Genomic DNA, 17867 nt, shown 5'->3' on the forward strand with positions numbered 1-17867 from the left:
TCTGCTATCGACCACCCTAGGGCTCGGATTCGACCTCTTAACACTCGCAATACTCGTTCCACCTGTACATCATTCAAATAAGCAGAGAGGATTACGGGCAATGTGTCTCCACTACCCAAGAAAACATAGCGAAGGTGAGGAGGTAATGGTTTCAACTCAAGAACGGGCGCTTCTTCAATAGACGGTTTCGGTTTCTTCCACGACTCTGGTCTGTCCAGTTCCTCAAACGGTGTATGTGCTCGTAGATAAGCACATGAAGTGTCAAGAATGCTTAGACACTCCTTCACTTCTGCATCAATCATCAGATCTTCCCCATACACTAAGGCTGTCTCCAAAGGGTCTCGCAAGGCTAGGAAGTGATCCAATTCGACATTTGTGAGCTCAGGTTCCACCACAGAAATCATCTTCAAATCCTCATAATGGGCTGGAAGTCTGGTGGCTTTAAACACATCGACAGTCGCCTCTTGCCCATTAACTGTCATGGACATCTTTCCATCTCTCACTTGGATCACAGCATCAACAGTAGCCAAGAAGCCTCTACCCATGATGAGAGGAACACTCTTATCTGCCTCATAATCAAGTATCACAAAATCAACTGGCAGAATAAATGGGCCTACCTTCACAAGAACATCCTCAATAATACCATCAGGATAAGCAAGAGAGCGATCAGCCAACTGCAACGTGATAGTGGTTGGCCTAGGCTCCCCCAAACCTAACGTCCGGAACACGGAAGTGGGCATCAGATTAATACTAGCACCCAAATCACACAATGCTAGCCCAACCTCAATGTTGCCAATCGTAATCGAGATTGTGAAGCTGCTCGGATCTTTCAACTTTGGCGGGATTTTACTTCGCACTCTAGAACTTTGGCGGGATTTTACTTTGCGACCACATCTTTAATATATTTTTCATATTTTGGGACTTCTTGCAGAAGCTCCACCAAAGGTATGTTGATGTGTACCTGTTTTAAGAGTTCAAGAAATTTCCTGCAAGCTGAATCCGCTTTCTGTTTCTGAAGTCGCTGTGGAAAGGATGGGGGTGGTCGCACCACTTCCTCTAGTTGATGCTCTGCGACTGTTTGCTTTGGTTCTGCTCGCTTAGCAGGAATAAGTTCTGCCTCTGCTATGTTCTTCTTTTTCGGTGGTACTTCCTCTAGCTCTCTGCCATTCCTCAAGGTGACTGCTTTGTATTCTTTGGGATTCTTTTCAGTATCACTCAGAAGAGCACCCGGAGGTCTGACATTCTGCATAAGAGCCATCTGTCCCATCTGACGCTCGAGCTCGTGAATCGATTTCTGCATCTCACTCTGAATTTTCTGATTTTGCTGTTGCATCACCTGATTTTGCGCTATGAGCTGCTTCATCATTTCCTCTAAATTGCTAGCTGGTTGTGCTTGAGGTTGTTGATAATTGTTCGGTTTGTGGAAATCCTGCTTTCCAAATGGAGTGTTGAAAATTTTCCCATAATAGTTCCCCCGATTGCCAATGCCGCGATTTTGCTGCCCCACAAAATAGACAGACTCTGGATTCAATGGACAATTGTTGTAATCATGAGGTTCACCGCAACCTACACATGTTGCCTGCTGAATGTGATGAACTGGTTGAATCTGCTGAGCTTGAGGAAACACCCTCAACATCACATTATTAAGAGTACCTATATCAGCCCGAATGGCTGCAACATCATCAACTTTAAGAACTCCAGCGGCCTTTTGTGGCAATGCCCTGCTAGTCTCGTTATACTCATGATGACCCTCAGACATCATCTCAAGTAGATCTTCCATCTCTTCATATGTTTTGTTTAATATCTGACCTTGAGCCGAAGCATTCAGCAGGGCCCTTGATTCGTGGTTAAGACCCTCTACGAAATAATTGCCAATGATCTCCTTTGGTTGCATGTGATGGGGGAAATCTCGCAGATAACCCTTATATCTCTCCCAAGCGTGTGGTAGAGATTCGGAATCTCTCTGGGTGAAATTGGCAATTCTTCCTCGCAGCTCCTTTGTCTTCTTGGGTGAGAAGAACCTGTCGATAAATTTATTTGATAATATTTCCCAAGAAGTGATAGACCCTGCAGGTAGATTTGTTAGCTATTCTCTTGCTTCGCCAATAAGTGAGAACGGAAATAAGGACAGCTTCACATAATCATCGGGGACATCTCTATATTGGAAATTCTCGCTCAACTCCACGAACTGCATTAAGTGCTTATGCGGGTCTTCACAAGATTTACCTATATACTGGCACGTATGTTGCACCAGCCGCACTGTTCCTTCTTTTAGCTCGAAATTTCCAGCAATGTCAGGCCTAACAATAGCTTTAGCAATGGTCGCCAGACTTGGCCTAGCATAACTGGATAACAGAATTCGTTGTCCTTGTGCCCTCGCAGCTGCTTGGTTTCCCTGTTCATCTGCGTTTCTCGCTCTATCCCTTTCTGCCTGTTCAAGGGCAAGTCTTGCTGCTTCGTTAGCCATTTGTTTCTGTCGTCGGAACGTTCTCTCAATTTCTGGATCAAGATCAACTAACGGTTGTCCTGAACTTCTAGTGCTTGGCATAAACCAGAGAAGCCTGAAGAATCACAAGTAGAACAAAGAAGAAAAGTAAAGACTTGAATAGAAAAAAAAAACTCAAATTAGAAAAACAGTAAATTTTTCTAAGTCCCCGGTAGCGGCGCCAAAAACTTGTTGCTCCCAAACGCACACGCAAGTATACGTGGTCGTACAAGTAATATAGACTGTTAAGTCCAGATATCGATCCCACAGAGACTTAGATTATATTGTTAAACTAATTCAAATTCGAATAAAACTATTCAAGAGAGTAAAAATCAAGATTGTTTGTTGTACTAAACTAAAACTGAAAAGTAAACAATTTGTAATGGGTGTTTTTGTGACTGGGAATATCTTGACAAAGATTGTAAGAAATTTCAGATGAGATAAAGATCTAGGGTTATGGCTTTCGACAATCCAGTTGATATTCAGACAATTCCACCTATTTTATTTCCGAGGTTACTAGTTGACGGGCTAATTATGCTTTATGATATTCTCTCGAACTACTCACAAGCCTGTAGATGTTACTTTAATGCCTATATCTCTATGGTCATCAGATGTAACAAGAACGCCTTTATTCCACCGTATTCAACTAAGTAGGGCTAACGGGTATATCTCTATCCTCAGTAGCAAAACGATTAAATCGAACAAACTCTATTTATTCTTATTACGTATGTGAATTCCCTTTCTCAAGTTCAATCCACGCACCACAGATAGTGTCTAACTATTGGCCAGATAATCAAACAATTAAAACCAAGAATAAATAAGCAGCCCATAATATGGAAAATCAACTGATAATAATTGTCATCACATCAACTTTCAAGTCTTTCGCCACAACCCTAGAATTAGGAGATTAGCTACTCATGGTTCGATCATAGACAAAAGAAGCCATGAATAAACTAGGGTTGAAAAAGATGAAAAATAAAATAACCTAGAGAGAGAAAAAGGAGAACGGTGGCTTACAAATCCTTCAATAATCCCAGAATACCGTTCTCAGCTATAAAACGTCTATATATAGGCTAGGGTAAAACTAATAAATAAGGAGTCCAAATCCTAGTCTGATCGGGAAAACATTCGTAGAGTCCCGCTTTCCTTCCGCATCGCGGAAGGATCGCGCGATGTTCTGTAGCTTCTCGCTTTTAGCCCGTGATGCGGATCGATCGCCTGACTTTCTGGGGCTTCTCGCTATCCTTCCGCGATGCGGAAGGAAAGCGAGGTCCCTTCAGTGGTTAACTCTTCTTTTTCTTCTTTGTTCGTCCTTTGCGGTCATCGACTCGTTGCCTCAGCCAATCGACATATGATAAGAATTCCAATCATTTCAAGCACATTTTCCATCGTTTGTCGTCATCGTACCTATACACATGAAATATAACGACATAAGTTCAAAATACGACGGTTACTCCATGAATTAAGCGATAAAAGTCATAAGAGGAAATTGTAATACGACACAAAACATGATATTTGCGCCAAATATCAAAAGGATTGGGTACCAAGGTGAACCTTAGTACAGATTTTCATCCTCAGACAAATGGTCAGACAGATACCCTATTCAGATCTCATGTTATAATATTCATGTTAGTTCAATACTCAGATATTTATGTCAGCTTAGTACTCAGATATCAGTCCAGTACTCACGTATTCATGCCAGTCCAGTATTCAACTAATCCAGTATTCAGTTAGCTCAGTATTCAGGCATCCCAGTCTTCAGTCAGTTCAATAGACATTCAGTTTAGTATCTCAGCAGTTTAGTAATCTTGTATTCATTCAGTTCGGTAACCATGTGTCCTTGATTTCAATGGTAATTGGGATGACCACCTGCCTCTTATTGAGTTTGCTTACAAAAAAAAAAGGATTACCATGCTAGTATTAGTATGGCACCGTTTGAAAACCCTTTTTGAGCGAAGGTGCATGTCACCGATTAGTTAGTTTGAAGTTGGTGAAGTAGAATTGTTAGGACCAGATTTAGTTTATCAGGCTATGAAGCAGGTCAAGTTAATTCAAGAGTATTTGAACTCGGAGTCGCCAGAAGTCTTACATGGATGTGAGGCGAAGGGACTTAAAATTTTTAGTAGATGATTGGGTGTTCCTTAAAGTCTCACCCATGAAGGGTGTCATGAGATTTAGCAAGAAAGGCAAACTCAGCCCCAGATATATTAGACCTTACAGAATTCTACGAAAGGTCGGACTAGTAGCTTATGAAATTGAGTTGCCACAAGATTTGGCTGCTGTAAATCCCGTGTTTCATGTGTCCATGTTGAGGAAGTGTGTAGGAGACCCGTCGTTGGTTGTTCCTACTGATACTATAACAGTTAAGGATGGTTTGACGTATGAGGAGATCCCCGTAGCCATTCTTGACCGTCAAGTTCGCAAGTTGAGAACAAAGGAAGTAGCCTTAGTGAAAGTCCTGTGGAGGAGTCAGAAAGTTGAGGAAGCTACATGGGAAGCCGAGGAGGATATGAAATCCATGTACCCGCACTTGTTTCAGCCCGCAGAAGATATTTATGATGAAACACCAAGATTTTGAGGTATGTAAGCTTTCTTTTCATGCTTTTGGTCGTGTGTTGCCAATTTATAGTGCTATTGTGATGTAGCCCTGTGAGGCAATGATATTATGGGTTGTTGTGACAAGTTGGTTTGGTAGTGCCATATTACAGGGGAAACTCTAGCGAAATTTTTGTAGAATCCCGAATGTTTAACATTCGAGGACGAATGTTCCAAAAGGGGGGGGGGGGGAGAATGTTACACCTTGGAAATTTCCCCGTTAGCGTACCGCGAATAGACCCACGAAGGGTATGACGTATACGACATGTTGACGAGTAAGAAGTAATATTTAATGATTCTAAATGAGATTTCAAAGACACTTGTGGTAGGAGACGAAAGTTGTTAAAGAAAGCAAGGTATATGTTGTGTATCGGGCAAGAATTACGAGTATCAAATTAATGATGGCTTAATGACATTTTGGAGAAGAGTTATAATGTCCCTTATGTATTCATGTCTCACGTTTCACGTTCACGTTCATGTATTCGCTATTCATGTCTCATGTTGGGCACTGATGTTTTCAAGAAACTATGTCATGTCAGTTTCCATGCCCCATGTCATGTTATGTCTCATGTTCCACGTTCATGTCAGCTATACAGTGCCCATGTTCATGTCTCGGTATTCACCGGACCCAACATGGGCGCCTACGTATCCTGCTACTAACAGGAATCAGGTCGACCGTAGTTCATTGAAGTCTAGAAAAGATTACAAAATAGCAGCTACTCCTAGAGATGGGCATGTGGAGGATGATATTCTCGAGTGGCGAGATGATGTCCCTATCAGTCTGCTTGACTTGTTGCACGCTTTCTTTTCAAATGCCTTGGTGCCAGTTTCGATGAATCACCCTTAACAACAGTTGTCTTTGTGTTTGCAATATTACCGGTTGAAGGCTCTAGCTGTAGCTTTATCTTGCCACTTTCAATCATGCTTTGAATCTTAAATCTTAGTGCTGGACATTTTTCAATGTCATGTCCTTGAATGTTTGAGTGATAAGCACAACTCTTAGATAAATCAAAGTTTGGCGGTGGATGCTTAGGTATAAATCCTTTCTTTGGTTGTAGAATACCCTTAGCACTCAACCTCTTAAATATATTTGCCAATGGTTCATTCAGAGTAGTGAAGCAAAAAGATTTCCTCTTCTTTTTATGTTGAGAGCTTGATTGTGCTTGGTGAAACCGTCGTTGGTAGCATTGCTGGGAGTTTTGCTGACGAGGACATTGCATAGTGGCATAAGATTGAAAAATTTGGTGACTTTTATGGCATTGCGCTTGATGCATAGTCGTGGAAGCAAATTGGTTTTGCTTCATTTCACTTTGCAGATTTCCTAGTATCTCCGCTTGGAAGGTTTGGTGAACGGCTTGTGTTGATGAGCTATCTGTAATTCTCCCTTCTTGAATGGCATTTTCTAGTTCTCTACCAATCCTAATCAAATCAGAGAAGTTGTGTGCACAAGCTCCGAGCAACTTATCGTAATATAAGTCTTCCTGAATTTGGATGAAGGTTGAGATCAATTCCCTCTCGGATAATGGAGGATGTATTTTTGAAGCTTCTAACCTCCATCGTATGGCATATTCTTGGAAAGACTCATGTGGCGTTTTCTTTATTCTAAGCAAATCGGCTATGTGCGGATCGCCTCCATTGTTAAAATCGAATTGCTTTATAAATCCGCGGGCCATATCTTCCCACGTAAGCCATTTGTTAAAATCTTGTTTAGTGTACCAAGAGAGTGCTGATCCTGATAAAATTTGAATGAACAATCTCATTCGTACGGCTTCATTATGTCCAATACCAATTAATCTGCTGCAATAGTCCTTTAAATGAGCGACGGGATCTCCCTTCCCATTGAAAGTGTTAAACTTAGGTATTTTGTACCCTGACGGAAGCTCAACGTTTGGATGCACACACAAATCTTCATACTTCAAAATCTGGAAATTCCTTGAACATAACTCTTCATTAATGACTTTCCTCAAATTGTGGAGTTCTTTTCCCAAATCTTCATGGTAAAGCGACTTGATTTCCTTTCCAGGCCTCCTGTATGGGGATATTTCCAGTTCGTTTTTCTTACTTTTCTCGAATTGAGTGGTGGTTATGGAAAATTGAGGATTAGGAATTATCGCTACTTGATCGGGAGTGTAGGTTGAAGGCATTTGTGGAATGGTATAGGTAGGATCTAAGTGAGGCGAAATGGCTAAGGAAACGTTGCTGGAAGTTGAGGTTGCGTTAGGAAGAAGGCTTAAGGTATTTTTCCCAGATTGGCTACAATATTTTTTCGAACCACCTTTCCCTTGCTATCGTTCTGTTCTTGCACCAAACTCATACCGGTGTTGAAAGCTTCAAATCTCTCTGCCATTGTAGTCTCGTCCTTAATGCAGTTTCGCAGCCAAAATAATGTTCAATGCCAGACAACCTTTTAAAGAGAAAAGTAAAACTTCACAAACAAAATAAAATGTTAGTGCATGAAGTAAATGCCCAAAATAATATATATATATATATATATATATATATATCATTTTTAAAGTTCGTGATCTAATTAAGCAGGCTCTAGATTAGAGATGACTTGAGTCATATAAAGAAAATGAATGGATGAAAATGAATCATCAGCTATTTGGCTCTGACGGTTGCGAATGAATCGGAAGAAAAGAAAACTACATTGGAGTGGAACATGCCATTTGAAGAAAGGTTGACTCATATCGAACGCCAAAGCTTGGTTCTGAGTTAATTCTTACCAATTTCGGCATACATTTTTTTTTTTTTTTAAATTTGTCCCAGTTTTAGGACGTTTTGAAAAGATGTCTTGGGTTGCATTCCAAAATTGTCCCAGTTTTCTTGCTCCTTCGTTTGAGGAATATTAAAATTTGTAGTAAATAAAACCGGGCCTTATATAGGCTGCCTACGTATCCTGTATCCGACAGGAAATCAGGTCAAACGTAGTTCGGGTGCGTGTAAAAAGATTTTTTTTTTTAATAATGCAAGAGATTAGCTTAGAGAAGATCATGATTTATCGGGCGCAAGATAGTTGAATTTAATATACCCGAGAGTTACGAAGCATTGGCAGGTTGCAAAATGTCAAGGAGAGGAGACCTATGAGGTTGTCCTTCGACTTGCATGCCAAAAATTGAAATTAATGGGTGCGCGAAGATAGATTTCAGCGACCCAGAATGACGCGATTGACTCAGCGAAGGCTCCGCAGAAGCAAGGTACTTGAACAGTCATTCTTGAACAACTTGACGGCAAAAATCGAACCAATATCGAGAAGTGCCATTTGATAGATTGGGCCAATCAATTTGGACATCTACCAATTTAAGAAACGATAAATGCTGAAAATGATAGAATTTGAAAGTAAAAGTTCCATGACGTGAACCGAGTGCAAAATGGATTCTATGAGGCGTGGAGCCAACGGGTCAAATGTTTCGTCGTTTGAGACAGACGATCATACCCGTAAAAGAAGGACACAAAAAGCTCTAGAATTTACAGTTTGATGCGAGACAAATTGTTCGATACTAATAGATTTGAGTAACTAAGAAAATAACGACAAGATAATGCCTATTAAAACAAAGTTGGAATGATAAGAGTTAACTTTAAGGATTTTCAAGGCTAGTTCATGTATGCGAAAATTATGAAATTTCCTTCGACGATTAGAAATTTGTCGGGAGTCATGCTAGGAATGCGAACGATCTTAAAGGTGCTCTAGAGTAGCTAAAGTGCGCTAACCGCGGAATATATATATATATTTTTTTTTTTTTTTTTTTTTTGAAGTGAGGATGATGCAAAAATAATTACTGAACAATATGCAATTGTGCGGCAAAGAAAATATGAATTTTACTTTTCTTCTGAAACCAAGATGATGTTAGTAAATATCAAGTAATAACTTTTCACAAATAAATTCAAATAAGAGCCTTTAAATAAAATTAAGTAATGAGCTTGGCATCAGGTGTTAATCGCAAACAAATTCAAAAGCAAGCATATTGCAAATAAATTCAAGTAAACCACTTAGCAAGCAAGCACACAACACAAGTATATAAAATAACAGCCACGCGTGTTAATACGTAGGGGACCTCCTTATGCCCGAGGTAGGCCTAACGTGTATTTGAAAGATGAAGGTGCCATTATATGTCATCCCATTTGCTCTTTAATTAATTAAACGAGTCTATTCCCAAAATGAAGTACATAAATATTTTTAAGCTTTATTACATGCCAAATAAGAAAAGAAAAAATATTCCTAAAAATAAGCTAAGTTCAATTGCGTCCAAGCTTCTTTCAAAACTCGCGATCTTCATGGCTATCTGCATCACAAAAGGTTAGTCAAATCCCACCATCCTAAAGTTTAATTAATTAGAGCAATGGTCGATATTTGGCACAATCAACTTCAAATAATGCACACATAACATGATAAGCGTCGCTTGGGGTCATGAACCCACTTGGACATTTGGACGAGGTTGACTAATGGACTTAATACACCTTGGGTATTAAGCCTTCCTAGGTTCGTGCATGTTCTTAAAAGGGTTTTAGTTTAGCTCTATTTTAGGCGGACTAGGAGTTGGCTTCCTATGACACAAGGTTCCCGAGCGGACTACTCGAGTGAGAAGGCTACGCGGATCCCGTTACTCGGGCACCCCGCGCATACGCCAACTCTCCTATAATTTGGATTCTATGAAGAAAATTTACGGGTGCGCAAAACACACCTCATGTGTACGTGTGATAGTGTGAGTTTTCCAAAACTGGAGGAAATATGAACGGAATGCCAGTTAAAGAAAGCAATAACATATTATTACATAGAAAATTTCACATAATAAAACAAATCACTTAAAAGAACATAAGAGAAACAAATAAGGCAACAATAAAGGCAAAAATAAAGAAAAAAAACAACCAAACATCCAGCAAATTAATTATTAACCTAAGTTTTGTTATGGTTAGAACCTAAAGTCCCCAGCGGAGTCGCCAAGCTGTCACACCCTATTTTTACCGGAGTTAAAGTAGAGGTATGACATATTGGAGATTCCTATATTGCTTTGTTTTAAGGAGTCACCACCTAATTAGTTTAACGGTGAATTAGGACACCTAGATATTAACTAAGGTAAAGCTAAAACTAAACCTCTGTTAATGGTCTGCTTAACCAATGTGATTCTAGGTAAGGGTTCTATATCATCCTAAAGGGAAGGGATTAGGCATCCTTTAGAATCCGTTGAATACGGTTATCCGGCCAAACTTAGGTTAATTAATTAATGCTAAATAAGATGCTTGAAATTTTAAGAAAATGGGCTAAGAAATGTTGCTAAGGTTTTTAAGAAAAATATAAAAATGTTGCTCAAGATAGGATTTAGAGAAAATACAATAATTCACATAAAAGAAGATTTTAAATGCCATTTAAAATAAAACTTATAAAAGTTGATACGGCTTTAAATAAAAATGCTATTTAGAATGAGATTTGTAGAAAATATAATGATTTGCATAAGAGAAAACTTCAAATGCCATTTAAAATAGACTTATCAATGTTGCGAAGACTTTAAACAATAAGGCTAATGCTATTAAAAAATAAGGTTTGCATAAAATATGTAAATAGAAGAAAACGCAAGTTTGTGCAGTATTTTAATAAATATTTGAAATAACTCAAATGGTAAGATATTAATTGATTTTGCGATTTAAGAGTGTAAACAAGATTATGTTTTATTAACTACATTTGGCTCAAATATGCATAATTTGGATAAACCTTAAAAGATGTCTATAGAATATTCTTTGGTTCCTATTTGCGTGTTAGTGGTGTTAAAATTCCCAAAGATAATAAAATATGATTCCTTTAACTCAAAAATATCAATTTACGCTATTGAAAATCCATTGTTCTAAGAGTGAATATTATAAATACTATAAGTAACTTTAATATAAAAGAAGAAAATTAAACTTATGGAACTAATTATTAGTTTTCCTTAAATTAACTACCCATTACTAAAACTGAACCCCACTAAATTCTCCTATAGTTCATCTAAGCTAAGAGACAAAATAAAATAAAGTGTTAGTTAAAGCAACACAAGTTAAATGCAATAAAATAAAATAGGGGGGCACAAGAAATGTAAATAAATGGGCTCAGCCCATTTTGGGCTGCTGTGATCATGCAGGCTGTTAGGCTTAGCCCAGAAATCCTCTTTTAATAGCTGCTATGGGCTGTTTCTGCTATTGGGCCTCGGCCCAGAATTTTTGTTTTCCATTTTGCTGTGGGCTGAAGGTTGATCAGAGAGAATATTATGTTGTTGGGCTTTGGCCCAACACCGAATGCGGAGGGAGACGAGTCCCTTGGACTCGTATGCGGGGTTCATGCGAAAAAAAATGAAAGAAAATGATTAGTGTATAAACAAAACTAAGGCCTAAATAAAGGAACTAAGTATACAACTCGAATTAGCATACAACGTAATGAAAGACACTTGGAGAAAATGTTCAAGCCCCAAACGAAAGTTGGCGGCCGAGGCTAACAATATATGAAACAAGTAAAATGGGCAGTGAGACCCCAAATACCAAACAAAACAATAATTTCCCTGGAAATTGAAATGTGGAATCCCATCTCCTCTTAGTCAAGTGTTTAGACTGAACTAAAATATTAGCCTACTCATTATATATTTTAAGGTTAGAGAACTTATACTAATTCTCTTATATTAATATAAGGCAGCTATCACGTTATCCCATGTATCACACCTAAAGTAAGGAGATTTTGACAACATGACTACTTGGAATCCTTCAAAAACTATTAAACTTGATTCTCCCTCAGACACCAACTTCAAATGACTATGTAAGATATTCAAAAGGAAACTCGGAGCTGTTCTTTCTTAGAAATCTATACACTCCTAGTAAACATATTGCTTAATTGAAAAGACACAGCCATACTTGAACCAGAATAAGAATTTAAACACTGACTACTACATAACCGAGGAAAACAAGCAGCATATATTTTTATAGTGGCGTATATAGATTTACAAAATCAAACTAAGTGAATTCACTACTGCACACTGGCTTCTTATGCAAGAACTGACTGAAGAATCCAGATTGAAACAAACTCATACTCATGGCTGGAAATTACAACTCTTAACGGTGACACACATCAAATATCATTTACTAAAACAACATTTTATCTAATTCTTCAAAGACCTGCTTAACTGCGACATCTTTACGAGTTTTAAACACAGCAGCTGTAATAAGGAGGCCTCAAATTCACTATATTTGTACCAGAATAGTGCTAAAGCACTCATACTAACCAAAATAAAGCTAAATCATACCACGTAATCGAATCGACTAACTTATGCTAAACTTACACAATTAACGCTCAACTAATCATGCGGGTATTAAACAAAGCAGAAAATGAAACTAGAAATTCTATACTGCAACACCTGTAGTGGGTTTACTTTTAGAAGAACAGTTTTTGACAGGGACATGAAGGATAAAAATGGAAGAATTCCTTTCATTTTAGTTTCCTAGGTCTAGTAACTGCTAACTCGTGCTTGAATTATTGATTAAAGATTTCAGATAGGATTAAATTATATCAAGTAAGCATATCCTCCCTACAACAAACACATAATTATTAGACTAACAATAACTTGCAAAATCAGATTCAGACAGTGGACTAATGATCATGAAAAGACGAAGTGGACATGTAACACATACAGGGAGCTAAGCAGGGAAATAAGTATCATGCTTGTCAAGGTGTAACTTTAAAGAATATAAGATCTTTATAAGCTCATAGGACGCATTTGAAACAGCATATAAGAGTCCCAGAGGAGACGTATGCATAGTAGCAAGAAAAAAGGAAACATTAATATGTGAATGGATGTTCAGTATTATACGACCAACACAGATTTCTAACACAGTCATACATGCTTGTCCGAACACACCTATTGCCTTTGGCAGACCACATCAATCCCATAGCCACATTATTTATCAGAGGGAAAGACGAAAGCTGAAATCAGATATGCACTTATTCAACCAAATAATTAATGCTCAATTCAAGTTGACTTAACTGGCCTGACTTCATTACCATATTTTTTATGGAACAGGACTGAAACCAAAGATGAAAGGGAAGGAAATTTGAACTGGGTATCAGGGAATAAAGGGGGAAAACACACTCATATTAACATTGCCACTTCCTTATACAGCTAAATTCAAGCACCTAACCACACCACAAGTTACAGGCCAAGATTTACTGATTCGGATTAAACGAATGACCATTATAAATTAAGTTAGTAGCAAATAAACCACATGAGGGCATTTAGATTTCGCACAAACGTACATAGCCAACCGACACATACTAATCTATCGCAAAATAATTGTCATTAATCTCAATCTGATTTGCCAACTTAAACCCAACTAGTTGATATCCTAGACATATACGAACTTCATAAGCCTAATCCCAAACAGAAACCAACATAACGTCCGTCACCACTAACAACTATTAGACTGATCTGTCAACTAAATAATAAGTATGTAAATATATAAACACATAAGATAACAGAGAGAGCATTTAATTCACCGATAAATACATAAAGAATAGATGTTTACTGACCTTCTTCAGGTGCAGCGAAGTGAGGCGCGAGGCTTCCAATCTTACCCTCGAATACTCGTTAAATCCGAGCTTGCAATGCTCGGATTTAAAGCACAGCCAACGCAAACGAAAACAAAATGACTGGATTTTGACTCGATATTCAGAAATAAGGCTGATGAACTAATATTTATTAGGTGATTTTTGCCACTGGAAAAACCTGTTCCTCTTTTTTTTTTCTTCTGACTCTCCGAAAAAAAAGGGTTTCTTATGATTTTAGAACTCGATTCGTTTGGGGGTTTCTGAATCTCCAAAAATCTTCCGATCTGATTTTTCCGATTTTTGATTTTTCTGGGGATTTTTGACCACTGGAAATTTTGTTCTTTTTCAGAGGGTTTTTGGTCCGTTTCTGTTCGTCTTCTGCTCGTACCCCCCTTCCTCTTCTGCTCCTTTTTATAGGTTTTTTTTGCTTGCTTTTTCTTTGTTTTGTTCTGAAGAAAGAGGGAAGGAGGAGCGGAGGGAGATAAGGTTAAGTGGGGAACAGGGCATGGTGGGGGAAGCAGAGAAGAAGGAGGAAAAAGGGGAAGTGGGAGCGGCGGAGGAGAGGCGGGAAAGGAGGAAGGAGAAAGGGAAAGGAGAAGAGAGGGGTGCGGCGGCGGGTATGGAGGAAAATGAAGGGGAAACCCTAAAAAGGGTTCCCCTTATTTGACTGAAAATGTATCGGACCCGGTCCACAAGTGGACTGGGTCAAATTTTTAGACTGGGTATTAAAGGGTGGACTAGTGAATTAAAACATGGACTGATCTAAAAAATTGAGATAAAAATATGGTCTAGTCCAAAAAATATTAGGAGTTAATCGGACTTTGATTTGGGGTCCGGTAAGTCAAAATACGGACCGAGTGCAAGAAATAGTTTGGCTTCTAAATTTGAATAAGAGACCCATTTTGATTAACGATGTACTAAGGGTGCCAGAATATCACCTAATACGGAAATATGTAATTATAAAAGATCCAGATAATAAAATCATATGATGTTGCAATGACCGTGCAATAATATTTAATAACAAACGCTATCGTTTAAATGTGCGAAATAAATGCGATGTGTATGCGGAAGTTGGTAGAAACGTTAAGAAATGCAAGTTTCAATAATAGCAGCAAATAAATAGCGGTAGTAATACTGCTAATAATGATAACAATAATGATAATGGTAATAATGATAATGCTGATGATAATGGTGATAAAAACTAATAGTAGATAACAAATATTGATAATTAATAACAAAAATAACAATGATAATAATTAATAATAATAATAAAGATGATAATAATTAGTAATAATATAAAAAAAATAACAATTATTGGTGATAACAAAAATGATAATAAATTAATAATAATAACAATAATAGTGGTAATAATAAAATAATAATGATAATAATAAGAAATAATAATGATGATAATAATAATAAACAACAATTATTGATAAAACAATGATAATAATTAATAATAAAATAACGATGATAATGATGATTAATAATTGATAACAAAATAATGCTGATAATAATGATTAGTAATTAATAATAATAATAATAATAATAATAATGATAATGGAAATAACGAGAATGATAATAATTAATGACAATTAGTAATAAATGATAATTTAAGAATAATAATAATAATAATAATAATAATAACTGCAGTAGAATAAATAAAACGTGGGTGTTATTAAAAGACTAATAATTATAGTAAAACTTAAATGCATATTTTTTAATTTCTCGAAATACCAGAAGTATAAATAGGTATTTCGGAGGAGAGGCGGGACAAAATTGGGTGTCAACAGAAGGCCCCGAATCCCGAAGCTCGTGAAGGATAAAGTGTAGTACAAGTTGTTGTCGTCGTTCTAAGCTAAAAATCAAACTTGGGGATGTTGTTTTCGTGGTGACTACTCATAAAAGGTAACGTTTCTACTCCCTAATCATTTGTAGTTGTGAATTGATGAATTCTTGGGAGAATAATAAATGAGTTTGATAAAGAGAATTATATGAACTATGCTAGAGTTTCGGATTGTTGACTTGGGATAGTTGTATTCATGTGGGTGATGAAGAATGATGTTAATTACATCTAATTTGATTGTAGAATTAGCTAGAAGTAATAGAATGGGGATTGGGTGAAGAAAACACCATTAATGAAGGTTATGGAGCTTCATGCCCACCAAGTGTTTGATAAAATGCTTAGATGAACAAAGCATGGATATTGTTGCTAATATAGAATCCCTATGACCTGTATTGCTATAGATTGAAGTTGAAGGGATTGAAGAACATTGTGATACGCTCAAAAGCGGGAAGTTAAGGTATGTAGAACTTCCATCCACATGTGAGAATCTCTACGTTCTTCCCCATGCTCCGTTTCTTGATATTCATGAAGTTCAAATCCTAGGGCACTAAATCCAACATATTGGTAGCCCGTAGTTATGTATTTATGTACATGAATCTTGTATCTATATTCGTTATTGTATTCTTAATCTTCCATTACGGTTATTAGGAATCCTAGCTTAATCCATGAATCATGAATTCTTCCTCATGTGTTCTCATTATATTTATATGAAACTTTATGATTTCATCCAACAAGTTACAAGCATGTTTTCAAGTCAAGTATATATATATATATATATATATATGATTACGAACTATTGTTATTACTCATGAACCAAAAACATGTTTTGCAAGATTATGACAAGTTATCTTATGAAGCTATATTTACAAGTTATGATTCATGAAAACCATGTACAAGCAAGTTATGATTCATGAAAACCATGTACAAGTAAGTTATGATTCATGATATACCATGGGCAGTAAGTGCCACTATTTTACATGTTCATGTTTTGGGAGTTGCATTAATTACCGAGGAGGGCTTCAGATAGCCTGAAACTACGTAGCCATCGTAGGATGAGGATCGCTCCACCCATGTCCCGGACGATCTCTCATAATGACTGGATCCTTTCATATTTTATTGAATCTCATGTTCCCTGGCAAGGACTTAGTGTTCTGCTGGCGGGACGCAAGCACTAGACCATGGATCGGTTATAAGTTATTGCTCTCCCTACCTATGATATTTTTACCATGTTATATATATATATATATATATATATATATATATATATATATATATGCACTCACGTTCATGTCCAGGTTTTCAGTTTCAGTTCTTATCATGATTATTCCATGTCCCATATTATTTCTTTCAGTTGTTTTACATACCAGTACATTCAATGTGCTGACGTCCCCTTTTTATTGCCCGGGGGCCTGCATTTCACGATGCAGGTACTGATATACAGGACGACACATCTGCTCAATAGGACAACATTCGTATCAGCTTATTAGTGAGCCCATCTCATTCGAGGTTTAGTCAACTGTGGTTTTATGTTTAGTTATGCAACTAAGGTATGCTGGGGGCCTTGTCCCAGTAAGTATGTCTTCCAGTCAGACTCATGATAAAGGTTTCATAGACTAGACAAGTCAGTTATGTCATGTTAGACATTCGGAGTCGTATAGCCATTTTGGCTCATTCATGTTATTTCCGCACTCATGTTTAAACAAGTATTTTTATTAAGTATTATGACTTACTACATTTTATAAAGGCTCATCATGCATTCATGTTATATTCCGCTTATGTTATGTATCATGATGATTCAGCAAGCCATGTGGTTCGCTCGGTCACATGCAGTCAGGCACCGAGTGTCGTGTTACGTCCAGGCCATGATTCGGGGCGTGACAACTTAAATATTGACCGAGCCTAACTCACCTCAAAAGCTAGCTCAAAGGGATGAGGATTGCCCAAGCAATATAAGGAGTCCAAGGTTCTTATCCCAGTCCGATGTGGAATTCCATTCCTGTCATCAATGTGAAACCAATAGTTTTTTTCCTTAAACATTGTATCTGTATTAAGAAATTCACAAAATATCTATGCATATTTTACTATGAGCTCAATTATTATTATAGTATCTATTTTATTTGAGTTCACTATAGAGACTCATAAATTTTAAATTTTGAATCCGTCTCTCCAGTTAATCATTTCTTTTGAACGTATGGCTGCATAATATACCCCAAAGGGAAAAATAGGGAGATCTCTAAAGATTTTGACCATGATTCCAAGAAAAATGAAAGTCGCGGGAATCTCTAGTCGTTGAATTGTCTTAATGGCATTTATTGGGATATGCTTACTTGTTATCATACGATGTCCGATTTAGGATCCAATATTTCTATTGCTAGGCATTCTCCTAA

At 37.4% G+C, this 17867-nt stretch overlaps 1 protein-coding gene across 1 annotated transcript; it reads right to left on the bottom strand.

Moving 5' to 3' along the window:
* Window positions 1-5856: 5856 nt before the first annotated feature.
* Window positions 5857-7224, bottom strand: LOC132620246 (uncharacterized). Its single transcript, XM_060334925.1, has one exon. It carries the CDS (start codon window positions 7222-7224, stop codon window positions 5857-5859), a length of 1368 nt encoding a protein of 455 aa, XP_060190908.1.
* Between the last annotated feature and the right edge of the window lie 10643 nt (window positions 7225-17867).

This window comes from Lycium barbarum, chromosome 11 (genome assembly GCF_019175385.1).
Source record: "Lycium barbarum isolate Lr01 chromosome 11, ASM1917538v2, whole genome shotgun sequence".
NCBI classification, from domain to species: domain Eukaryota; kingdom Viridiplantae; phylum Streptophyta; class Magnoliopsida; order Solanales; family Solanaceae; genus Lycium; species Lycium barbarum.

What these genes read in the sequence shown, in the direction of transcription:
- LOC132620246 (XM_060334925.1), bottom strand. Translation starts at nt 7,224, where the DNA reads ATGCCTTCAACCTACACTCCCGATCAAGTAGCGATAATTCCTAATCCT.